The sequence below is a fragment of the Leuciscus leuciscus genome (genome assembly GCF_965113295.1).
Source record: "Leuciscus leuciscus genome assembly, chromosome: 1".
Lineage (NCBI taxonomy): Eukaryota > Metazoa > Chordata > Actinopteri > Cypriniformes > Leuciscidae > Leuciscus > Leuciscus leuciscus.
The window spans coordinates 54,846,572-54,859,623 of record NC_138725.1 but is presented as its reverse complement, the minus strand read 5'-3'; the positions used below and the strand labels follow the sequence as shown (position 1 = coordinate 54,859,623).

Here is a 13,052-nt window from a genome sequence, read left to right as displayed (position 1 = left end):
CGGCACAGGGTCCTTTAAATTATAAGATCATCAGTACTTGTACCGATTCCATTTTTTTGCAAATATCTGAACCAAATGATGTTTGGTTTGGTTAACGGTTACAGTCCTTGCTTGTGCATTCATTCGCAGATGCGGATGTACCAGCACACACTCTAAAGGTACATTTACATTTACCATTGCTTGGCAAAATTTCCAGTCATATACGGTAATTTCAATTAGAATCCGCAAGTACGGGAATTTCGTGTGTGGGGGAAAAATTAAAGACGCAGATTTAACTCATGTTCAAGTTAGTCATACAAATTTGCCAAGCTGACCAACAGAAAGCCGCTTGGTTTAAAAGTGACTTCTATATGAGCAGTGTTTCATACATCACTACGCTATTGACAATGGACCTTTTTACCTGTGAAATTTTGCTGAAATATCGCTAATGTCACCGCACCTTAAGCAGTGTTGTTTTGTGTACTACTATTCACCATAACACCACTTCTTGATATACAATACAAAACATAAAGCATGACCAGTGCAGTTTGATTTGCCGAATGAACACGTTTTATGAGGTGGTTCTTTTTATCTGAATAAAAATGTATAGCACCACAGGTGTAGTCTGAGTCATGAATGAATGATTCATATGACTCATATGAATTGGTTCTGTCTGGTATCAATCAGCGTAGTTTTTTACTGGTTGTTCATATGACAATGTATACACAGAAATGTCTGTAAAAATATGGTGCAATGTATCATGTTAATTATGAAGAAATTTTCCGTATTTATTTTTCACAGGTGTTTTACCTGTATTTCGAATTATTGTGTTTGTGGGTTGAAGGAAATATCCGTAAACTAACACAAAAAAAAAAACAAAAAAAAAAAATATATATATATATATATATATATTTCTGCCAGGACATTACCTGTTTTTTTCTTAGAGTGTAATTAAAGATAAACATGTTGGGTTTTGTCTGAGTATTATTGGATTGCATTTATGCAGACTTTAGAAAGATTGAAAAGTCAATCTTTTGCAATGGAATAATTGTTTTGCATTTATTTATTATATTAATACAAAAATCTCACCATCTAGCAATGGAATTGCATTTCTTTTTTCCCAAATACTTCATAATATTTCATCCAAAATACAAAAAGAATTGTAATGCTATCGTTAAAGAACAACATTTAAGGTAATTAAAACTTCTGAATCCCATCCATATTGAGGTACAGTATGTCTGACTACACTGAAAGCTTCAGGAAGCCCTTCTTTGCTCAGCCACTGTCTGAACTGTTAAATCAAAGAGGCCCAGGAGGACACACAACGTGGGTTGTCAGTTCCTCATAAATTTGATGTCAACTGCCTCCCATGGTAAGAGGCCATGGCGTAAATCCATCAAAGCCTCTGTTGAGGTGGGCAATGATGGAGGGGCCAGATCTTCCCGGCTCTGTCGTCTATCTCTGTCAAATCTTTTCATCCATTGACAGCTTCCCGAGGCGGCCAGGCCTCTCAACAGGTGCAAACGGAGCGACGAGAGCGTTTAGCACATTCTCCACCCCTGCCCTGCGAAAGGGAAGCTGACTGGTGGGCCTGAGGGGCCCTCTGAGCGAGACAGAACACACACACTGCTCATCATCAGCACTCAATACAAAGCAGCTCACATTAACACAGCACATGTCCTTTGAGGCAATGAAGGTGGCCCCATAGATTTACCCTTATTTGAGTGAATTGAGATGGCCTTGATAAGGCTCACTCTCTGGTAATAGCTTCCTCCCTCTGATCTGATCTCCGTGAGGACTAGTGTGAAAGAGTCATTAAGTGGAAAAGCTTCCCAAAGCTCCCAACGGCGTGGTGTTGTCAGTGTGTTTGGACACCCACCAGATAAGACACTAAAGCACTTTGCCGTGGCTTGACCTGGTCTTATTACATCACTGATGATTTGCAGTATCAAGGGCTTATGTAAACCCTGGAGGCCTACGCTGCCTGGTCATGTGATATTTTATGACCTCAATTTTATGTGTGCCATCTTATCTGTGTGCAGTAATAAAGTTTTATCCCCCCTGCTAATGCTAAGCAAAGGTCGTCCTGCAAATAAACGTGCTCAGGGTCTGCTACATATGCAGTTAATTGTACTTTACTGCAGTTTGCAAACAAAAGTCATTAAATCTATTCTTTTTCTCATTGACAGGTCAGAGCGGTCTGGGGAAGTCGACGCTCGTAAACACACTCTTCAAGTCCAAGGTCAGCAGGAAGTCCTGCATTCCTAATTATGAGGAGAAGATCTCGAAAACTGTCCAACTGCAATCAGTCAGCCACAGTGAGTATTGAAAACTCACAACACACTTCTTTCTTTACAGATACCCCGTCACACACCTGTCCCACCTACGGGGTCAAGGATTAGCTGGTTCACACAGCCCTGTCAGCCCCTCCTGCCACCATTTGGACCCAATAAATATCTTTGAACATTGATGGTCTTTCAAAATTGTGCTTTTGTCCTAAACAGCCGCAACAGGATATTGTGTCAATATGTGTTTTTATTTTATGGTGCATTCAAGTCCTCCTAGGAAGTTTTGGTAGTTGGCAAGTCATAACTACAACATCAGTTGCATTCAAATAACAATGACCCTCTGTGAAGTTGACCAATAGGAGCACAGAAGCTCTTCCGTACACAGCTTTCAAATTGGGCAAAACGAGAGATAGACGATGGTATTGATGCTGTTTTGTGGAATTATGCAATGGAGGAAAGGTTCGTGGAGCTATGGCAACAATACTTCTGCCTTTATGATGTTCCCTCGAGTAACTACCATGACAGAGTGAGAAATGCTGACAAATGATAGTAGGCTTACGGAGTACTGGAATTAGCATTAAGCTAAATAACGTTCCACTTCGATTGTTTACACTCTTATTTCCGGAAGTCAGTCCCTAGTTCCGCCATCTTGATGATGTCACACTTGTTGTTAAAGACAGACAGTAGTCTGACATGTTTCTTGGCCACTACACAACAAGAATTTAGGAGTCAAAATCGCATAATCTGACACAGTAACAGACAACAATATTGAGTAGTCTGAACCCGGCATGACAGAGTGTGTTGGCCGGAGTGATTTCTGAAAGGATGGAAGACGAGTGACATTTAGACAGGATGAGCTGGAGGCAGAGCTCAGTGTTTTGTACGGTTTGACTGGGAGAAGAGCCAGAGTGATCGGAGCATGTGCTATGAAAGGAAAGAGAAATTAAAAAGCCTGCAAGGGGGACGAATTAGGAGAGATCAATCACACTTCAACTGTTGAGATCGGGCCACAGTGGTCGTCATGAGCTCTCTTTCACAGAGAATGATAGAGGAAGAGCACACACAGGGCCATATTTTATTGCATGGGTCAGGAATTGACTCCTGCTCTAATGGAAGCCACCACTTATACACGGCATCTGACTTCAGTGAAGCAAGCTCAGCTGAGTTAATGAATTGGTTGATTGAGCAATGTACCATCTCTGTCTCGCATACTACCTCCAGAGTAACAATCAATAGAGGCTTGGGTTCTTGTCTCCAAACAGGCAGGTGTGTTTTTGTGTAGATGTGTAGAGTTAAGTTTCATTTAGGCTTGTTTTGGGAATGAAGCAAAGCTTATTTGGATTTTTACTGAGGGATTTTTCCTTCGCTTTTGAGGTAGACTATGGTTGATTTCTTCCTGAAAGCAAAACGTCTCAAATATATCAATACATTGTCAATAAATAATGCATTTTGGCACTACCTGGTATCAATAAGCAGATAAATGTTACCACATGGCCAATAACCGATAAATGTTCAAATTCAATACTTTTTGATCAACATAAAAAAAAAAACACTTACATTTTAAAATAATTGATCTACATTTTAAATTCAAATAGTGATTTTAGGCATCACAAAATTAGTAAGTACAGTATGAAAATTGATTTTTTTATTTTAAGATTATCTAAATATTAGATTTAACACTGTTAAGTTCACCCAAATGGGTGATGGAAATTCACCCAAACTATTTTCTAAAATATGTTATCTTATTGTGAATGATTCATTTATGTATATTTCATTTTTAAACATTTTATTGTCCTTGTTTTTATCAAAATGTCATAATTAGATGTCATTTAGCTCCAGCATACTTTGCTGATGTCTAAATTTGTCACGTGCACAGTACGCATAAAAAACTAAGTATACAGGTGAAACTCGAAAAATTTGGTAATTCAACTTAAAAGGTGAAACTAATATATTATATAGACTCATTATATGCAAAGTGAGATGTTTCAAGCCTTTATTTATTATAATTTTGGTGATTATGGCTTACAGCTTATGAAAACCCCAAATTCAAAATCTCAGAAATGTTTTAAATGTTCATAAGCTGTAATGTAAACTGTTTCGAGTTTCACCTGTACTTTGGGGTTTTAGATGGTGCCAGACGTAATCTAAATGTTAAATTAGGGGAAATGAACATGCACAATCAAATATACAATATAAAAAAAAACTCATGTTAGTAGCTATACAAAGGCCCTGCTATCTTTTTTGTACTGAGCAGAGGGAGCTGAGCTGTAGATCACGCAGAAACGCACATACCTTTAAAGATCCCGCATATGCAATGAGAAAGCAATGAATCTCCATTTTTCTTCTGGCGGCGCCACCATGCATCGTTGGAAAGAGGTGTGAAAGGCAGATGGCGTAGCCAACTTCACTAGTCCTTTAAATGAAAGTATTGTTTGAGTGTGTGTGTGTGTGTTTGTGTGGGATGGGGGTGGGGGTTGGGGGGTGTTTGCCCTCAGTAGTTAGTGTAGTCGCACCCAGCTATCCATCTTCATTTCTCACTGTAGACCGGCTGACAGGGGTCTAACAAACACAAAATTTGATAGTGGTCCTCTGTGTCTTGTATTCAGAAACAGCCCGGTAGGACAAGAAAAGTAAATGTACTCTCTTTGGATGCATTGCAAAGGCCTGTTACACTGCAAGAATGAGACTAACTAATAAAATGTATATGCTATTGCCCAATCTAATTACCCCTGCCATTTTCATCTGGGTCAAAAGTTTGTAGAGTTACCCATGTTATGTAGTTTAACTGCAAATCTGCCCTCTAATTGAATGACCCACAATTTAGCATATCAGATATAGAGAGAACATAATCTAATGATTCTGTCACAGGATGTTGCGAGACGCCAGAGAAGCATGCCTCCTCTTGTAGTTTTAAGTGTCAGTCAATTGCCGTGTAAAGGCCTTTGCTGGGCTGGGTCATTAGTGTAGCCTGCTATGTTAATTGCCATGGTTCCTATGTGACAGCAGAAATGTATGAAGACCGCTGAACTTTACCCCGAGTCTGGATATGTGCACAGACAAATCCAATTACAAAACCCTAGAGAGAGTTAGTGCCATGCCAGGGCGTAGCAAAATAGAGTTAATTGTTGCTATACAGCCATGTGCAGGTTTCGTAGCAGCTACGCTAAACCTCTGTCCTTCTTCCTTTAGTTTGCTGCCTACTGGTTTTGAAATTAGTCATCTGATTTTGTTTTCAGGTAAAGCTTTAGGCCTAGATCTGCTTGTTGATCTCTCTTCCGTTTCTGACTTCCCCTTGACAGGTTTTAGATATGTAAATGTTATACAGTATCACAGTCTCGCAGTAGCTTAGCTTCTTCACGGCTTTCACTTCAGTTAGCCAACGGTCATAATGTTGAAATCTGTTTTTAGATCTGAAACTGTAATTTCCTGTAATCATGTGCATCAAAATCTTCGCAGTTGCTGTCTCAGCCTGTTATATTTCTTTGTAGAAACTAAGTCTTAGGAGCTTTTGGAAGTATTCTGTGTAAGATCAAGAACAAGTGTTTTTTTTAGCGTAGCAGTGCAATTGCAAGTGGAAGGAGGTTTCTATCCAGTATGCAGTAGCAGCATCTGTTGTATCTCTGTCCTACCATAGCCAAACCTCATTTATCACAGACCTCTCAAAACTTATGGCCCAATAGTTTATAAATGTTTGACTTGTAGAATGAGAGAGTGGGTGGATGAGAATAAAAGAATGGGAGACGCTGGGTGTGCTGTTTCTTAACAAAAGAAGATTGACGATAAGTTGGTTCAGCTTGTGACTTCCTGAGATATCCCTATGGTTCAGGAGACACCCCTCACTGACTTCTAACCGTAGCACAACGTAAACATTACAGTGAATGAGAGTGTCCTGTTCCACTTTGGTTTTTTTTTATGTTAGCCTTCAGAAAGGCGAGGCTGCAGCGCTTGACACATGATGTAAATATTTACTGTATTTTACTATTTCGATTGCATTAGCCCTCATGCGAGAATTTATTATTATCTAATATCTATACGATTACGGTTGGGGAACATTCTTAACATTAAACTCTTTCACAGTAAACTATATAAATATGTATTCATTACTTTAATGAGCTCATTGTTTCTGCCTTAAACTAATACATTGTTATCTTAATGCATGATTTGAATTTCTGAAATACATAACTTGACACAGCCACCTCTGATAACAAATCACTCTAAACTGTAATGTAGACACATTTTTTTCTGTTAAGCTGCTTTGAAATGATATGTATTGTGAAAGGCGCTATACAAATAAACGTGAATTTAGTTGAATTGAATTGAATTGAATTGAATTGAATTGAATTGAATTTTAAATTTAGATTTTTAAATATTTTTGAAAAAAGTCTCTTTATGCTCACAGCATATTTGCTATGCTATGCATATTTGATTTTATAAATGCAATAAAACAGTAATATTGTGGTATATTTTAAATGATAGGCCTAATTTATTCCAGTGATGGTAAAGCTGAATTTTCAGCATCATTATTCCAGTCTTCAGTGTCACATGATCCTTCAGAAATCATTCTAATATGCTGATTTGCTGCTCAATAAATATGTATTAATATTATCATTTTCTTCTTATCAAAACATTGAGTTGAAACATAATTGATAACCACATTAAGTCTTCTGAGCTGTGAAAGAGCAACTTCAGAGCAATATTTCTTTAGACAAGAAAAAAAGTGTAGAACCTTCTGTCTAGATTCTGATTAATGGTGCTTTTTTTTATTTATTTTTTTTTTTAAGCAACATTTTTCTTCTTCATTACAGATCATTCCAGTATTTATAAGTGTAAACATGACCTTATAACTTCTGCAAATACTTTAAAAAGGCTGAAACGATACACCTACTCTGGTATTCTCTATCAAAATGACAAAACTACTGCCTGTGTTACTGCAAAACTAATAAATTGCCTTTGCAGTCTCCGATTTGAGACATTTCGTCTAGCAGATGTCTTGCTGTCCCTTGCTTCCCCAGCAGTTTTGTCTTTCCAAAGAGCAGGCCTGTGGAAAACAAAGAGTACCAAAGTCTCAGGGTGCCTGACACCTCCACACACTACAAAGCGGCCCAGTGGCCCTCACAGCCTGTGAAAAAAAGCTGGCCTGCAGACTGACCGCCAGGGGAGATGAGTGTTACACAATCCCCCCTTTTCTCAAAGACTACACAGTGCAGAAAATGAAGTGGCGGGCCGCTCAATGCCACCATTCAGCTCTGTTCCCTCCATGTGTGTGAATATGGGAGGAACTAAGCCCTGCTTTGTTGCTGAGTCACGCCAAGATGAGCATATGTGTTTCCATTAGCTGATCATGAGGGGTTTTCAATCATTGGCTCACCGATCCAAAAACTGGCACTCTCTTTTGCTAATGCCCCACTGCGTACAAAAAATGTATCATCATCAGATAGAGTTATAGCACTTTGAATCTGGAGTGTTGACTGACAGTTTAATTTTTCCTTGTTACAATCTCGTCATATTTTCCTTGATTGCCTTATCCAGAAATATTAACATGATGAGTTAACAACAAATGCCAATCAACCAATGCTAGGGATACAGTAGGGGTCCCTGCTTGCACAGACAGCGTATTAGACACTTTTTGCAGGCTGACTTCCTGTTGTAAGCATTCCTGCTGTATTATATCAGAGATGGAGATTAAATGAAAAGCTCAGGGTCTTCAGTATGCGATTTTAACTGATTAGTCCCTAAGAACTTTATGTTGCTGGAAAAAAGACTAGTAAATCCTTGTCAACAGGACATTTGATCCTTTCATTCTTTTCTTCTCTAACTCTTTTGTTCTGTTATTTTCTAGTCATCGAGGAGAAAGGGGTGAAGATGAAGCTTACGGTAGTTGACACTCCTGGATTTGGAGACCAAATCAACAATGAGAACTGGTGAGAGCAACATTCAAACCTTACCATATACAATTCATATTATATACAAATACAGGAGAGTCAAAAGTCTGAGGCCACAATTCAAAATATGGGATTCAAAATCTAATTTAAACTTGGAAATAAGCAGAAAGTTTTAGAATTGTGAATCATTTAAAAAAATAAAAATGTTAAAACACTAAACCAACCATTCCCGATTCTGTACTATTTCTAGGTCACTAATAAAAAGACATTTTAAAAGTATATTTGTGGCTGACATTTGTGACCTTTTTACAGAAGGTCAGATGCTCTGTGCTTTACAAGGTGTTCTTTGGATTATTATGAAATCATGTCGGAGAACATGATCATCAGGTTTTACACAAACCAAATACAAAAACATCCTGAAATTCATGTTAATTCAACTTTTCATTTAAATTGTTAAGCTAATAATATAATTTTCAGTGAAAATGCCAAATAGAAGCTTTTTCACTAGATGTCACTAGATTTCACTAGGCTTTTGAACCCCACAATATCAAAGAGAGCTCTAAAGCAGTGTGAGATCAAATCTGTGCGAGATATATTCTATAGAGCATTTGGGGTTTTACTGTTAAAAGAAAATTCTTTATTTGACACTAAAATCATGCCTAGAGTCATTTTAAGTAACTTTAAGTATAAGCATGTGTTGTTAATTGTAATGTTAACCCTTCCCTGTGTCTTTTTTCTCAGCTGGGAGCCCATTGTAAAGTACGTCAATGAACAGTATGAAAAATACCTGAAGGAGGAGCTGAATGTCAACAGGAAGAGAAGAATCCCTGACACCCGCATTCACTGCTGTGTGTACTTCCTGCCAGCCACTGGACACTGGTGCGTGTCGACTTCTTGCACGTATGATGTGGTTCACAGCTAGCCATACATGTTAAAACGCTGTTGTGCGTCTGTCACATTAATATGACAAGGCTTCATTTAAGAATCTTTTAAGAAAGTCTTAGATTTTAAAGGAGAACTCCGGGCAATTTTTAAGTTAATCTTGATCGTAATACCTTTGTGAGTACTGTCTATAGAAAAAAAAACGAACCGGATTGGTGCTTGCAACACGGAGCTGCTACAGCTAATGCCCAGAGCTCCCATTCAGCTAAAACGGCAGTTATGGGGGCATATACATAAAGAGTGTCTTTGTGCCTCTTAACAGACACAAAATGCAATTAAAATGTCTGTCCTACATGAACAGGGCCCTTACATGACAACAAGATGCGTTTAGCAACTTAGCCATTGTTTAAACTCACCTAAATAGTGTTTTAGACGGCTAGCTGTAGTCGCGCGCTGAAGTCCCGTGGGAACTCAGTTGTTCGTTCCGAATTGTGGCAACAGAATGCGAAAATACAAGAACTTAAATTTTCATCGTCTTCCTTTCCATGACCCCGCTGTGTTGTGTCTGTGTAGTCATCCTTGTCAAAGTGTTCGCTGCAAATGCGGTAGTTTTGCAGATGCTTTTATCAAAAGTATGGTGTGTACCCCATTTTCCCTCATTTTTATTTAAAGGATGAGTCAAAATCAATGGTAATACTGGGTGTTATTGAGGTCAAATGTGTCAGCAGTGAAACATGGGCTTTATTAATGATCTATCCTGCCCTTCTACAGGTTACGCCCTATAGATGTGGAGTTTATGAGGAGACTGGGGAAGATAGTGAGCATCGTTCCTGTGATCGCCAAAGCAGACACTCTTACTCTGGAGGAGAGGCTAGAGTTCAAACAGAGGGTGAGCTGTCCGTCATCTACACCTGCGCACGCACATTTTATCATATGCAGGCAAAATCGGATCATCCTCTATATTTCCCGCCAACACGTAAATATTCAGTTCTTCGCATAATTGAGGTCATGAATATGGATGACCTGCTGCTGTAAATGCTGGAATTGTTAGAATTCACAGTCCAGCTGTGTGGATAAAAAGTGAGATGGATTGAAAAACCTGGGCAGAATGGATTGAGAGAGAACCGTACGTTGCATTCGAATCTCCAAAGGTCCCTTGGCTCTGGCTTGGAAAAATGAATAGGCCAAGCTAAGGTTACGAGCGGTGTCTGCGACGTCTCCGTCGGGAGACGGTCTCTTCTCTGACTGATGTATAGCAGCTACTTCAGCCCGGGCCACTTGCCATCAGTTCTCCCCACGGAACGCTTTTGGACAGCTCCGACGGCACGGACCGCAGGGCCAGAACGGCCCCCGCACGCAGTGTGTCTCCTATCAATATACACCAAACAACACTCCTAATGATGTACTCTGTCATTTCAGCCCATTATCCAGAGCTGTCTCTCACTGCTCAATAGCCTGAGCAGAGCGCCATGCGGGGGCGGACGTCACACTGTGCTCAAGATATCAATCGCAGATATCATATCCATGTTCAACAGCCTCACTCCAAAATCCTCCCCCACACGAACACATGGCAGCAAAGGCATTAAACTCTAATGCTTTGCACCTCGGGCCCGAAATTCTGTCTGTGAGGGGGAAAAAAGAATTTCCAAGTGAACTTTACTGTGGCCTCCGAGTGCAAGAATGCACGAGGATCGAGATTGAGACTAGTAAAATACAGCGGGAAGAGCTCGAGGGAGAGGAGCTGCTGTCATATTTCACCCCCAGGGCGATTGTGTGGTTTTTATGTATGTGGTTGTGCGGTAGGTGGTAAAAATCAGTGTAATCCATCTAACTGGAAGCCTCTCTCTGCAGATAAGACAGGACCTCCAGGCCAATGGGATCAGAGTGTATCCACAAAACGAGTATGATGAGGACACTGAAGACCGGATACTCAACGATAAGATTAGGGTATGATGATGCTACTCTTGAGACTTCATTGCAACCAATTAATATAACTTGATTTAAATTGTTTTGGGGTAAACTATCCCTTTAATTGCTTTAAGTGGTTTTATACTTTGTGCTTGATGAAATTGCGAATGTTTCTTTCAGGAAAACATCCCTTTTGCTGTGGTGGGAACAGATAAGGAACACCAGGTGAACGGGAACAAAGTTTTGGGAAGAAAAACAAAGTGGGGGATCATTGAAGGTGAGAGTCTCACAAATAATCATGTCTTCCGTGAACTGCTGGTAATATGTTGTGTTTTGGATGCTGGCGCCAGGCTTCTTAACTAGCTTTTCCAGAAAGATTGTTGGTTGACCTACTTGGTCTTTTCAGCAGGGTAACTGTAACAATTGTCAAATCTAATTGTACAACGAAGGCTGACAGGCTTTGCACGGCAAGATTGTCTGTGATTTAGGTTATTCAACACTGCCATCAAGTGGTATGTATAGAAAGTACAGTGATGCAAAATGCCTGGATGAATTCATGAATATGCCTTTGTATTTTGTTTATTTCAGTTGAAAATGTTGCGCATTGCGAGTTTGCACACTTGAGAGATCTTCTAATTAGGTAAGTCCATTTTTTAATTGCATGTATTGAAATATCGTAATAGAATGATATTAGCATATGATAGACAGACTTGCTTTTTAGGTAAAGTGGGAGTAGCCATTTATACCCTTGCATTCTGGTTGATGGGATTAGATGATGTAGAACATGCTCTTCCTAAACTTTAATTTAGAATTTAGTTTTTAAAATATGATCCAGACAGCTACATCAATGACATCCCATACTAGTTTAGGATACATTTTTTCTTTAATGGTCAACTATAGGTGAACAACTGTAGGTATTCATAGGCTAACTTCCTGAAGAGTGTAAACACTGGTGCTATGATCCAACATGTACATTTCTGGCTCAAGTAATGTTGTTATGTTTTTTTTTTTTCTTATCTAATCTATAACTTATCTAGCAAAGAACATTTATATAATCATATAATGATATTATATCATAATTTGGAACCAATCGTACATGGGATCATACAAAAATCCATCCTTTATTAAACAAGACTATATTATTTTGTCTTTGTTGTTTTGTCTGTGTTTTTTGTTGTGTCTTCATTTTCATTGCACTCTATAAACGTGTGTGTTGTGTGTGTGGCTGTGGTTCTGGGGACAAAATGTCCCCATAAAGATGGTAATATCCAAAATCCCTGTCTTTTTTCGGGTCGGGATGTTTTTTGAAAATGTAAAAATGCTGAACGTTTTCTGTGATGGGTTGGTTGAGGTGTAGGGTTAGTGTAAGGGGATAGAAAATGCAGTTTGTACAGTATAAAAATCATTCATGTATATGAAAAGTCCCCATAAAACATAAAAAACTCTGTGTGTGTGTGTGTGCGTGTGTGTGTCCTGTATAATCTTACTTGATTCTTGAGGATTTTTATTTGATCCCTTATATGGTTGGTTGCAAGTTATGACAGTAATTCCATTAGCATTTCAACAACAGATTGGTCAACAGATGTCAGAGTTTCGTGCAGCAGCAGTTCAAATTAACTTCTGGTCAAATTACATCACTTTTATAAAGGTGTGTTTTTTTTGTTTTTTTTGCTCTTCATCCTTGCAACTCAGCACTGAAAACACAACATCTTCATATAACTAACAACTTGGAGGTTTACTAACTTATAACTTAGCATACAACCATTTCAGTTGGTTGTGTTGGTTAAGTTAATATATGAGAAGTAGCTGAGAAGGTCATGAGTACATCCCTCTCCTGTGAGCTCAGTAAAGGACAGGTTAATTACAGAGTCCGATCAGGTGAGGCCAGGTCACAAAGCCCTCTCACCAGAACTCTTGGATGGCGGCCCATTGACAGATGGTGTGAGAGTGATTCCCTGCTGAAACAGGATACAAAGGATGTCCGTTATAACGCTCCACATTTTTGAATTGCCTTTCACACTTTTTGATCGGCCTCCCGCTGAAGCGGAGATCAAATTAGAGCAGGAAACACCAACTGAATCACACAAAGGGATCATAAAAAGCTAATGTAGTC

At 39.1% G+C, this 13,052-nt stretch overlaps 1 protein-coding gene across 2 annotated transcripts in view; it reads left to right on the top strand.

Annotated features, from left to right (window-relative positions):
• The window catches only part of septin12 (septin 12), a 62,763-nt gene that overhangs the window by 48,219 nt on the left and 1,492 nt on the right, over positions 1 to 13,052 (top strand). For both annotated transcript variants that reach the window (XM_082142362.1, XM_082142361.1), the window contains exons 4-10: positions 2,169 to 2,297; positions 8,107 to 8,188; positions 8,891 to 9,028; positions 9,803 to 9,920; positions 10,883 to 10,978; positions 11,120 to 11,216; positions 11,528 to 11,579. In XM_082142362.1, coding sequence (XP_081998488.1) covers positions 2,169 to 2,297; positions 8,107 to 8,188; positions 8,891 to 9,028; positions 9,803 to 9,920; positions 10,883 to 10,978; positions 11,120 to 11,216; positions 11,528 to 11,579 — 712 coding nt within the window. The remainder of the gene's footprint in view (positions 1 to 2,168; positions 2,298 to 8,106; positions 8,189 to 8,890; positions 9,029 to 9,802; positions 9,921 to 10,882; positions 10,979 to 11,119; positions 11,217 to 11,527; positions 11,580 to 13,052) is intronic.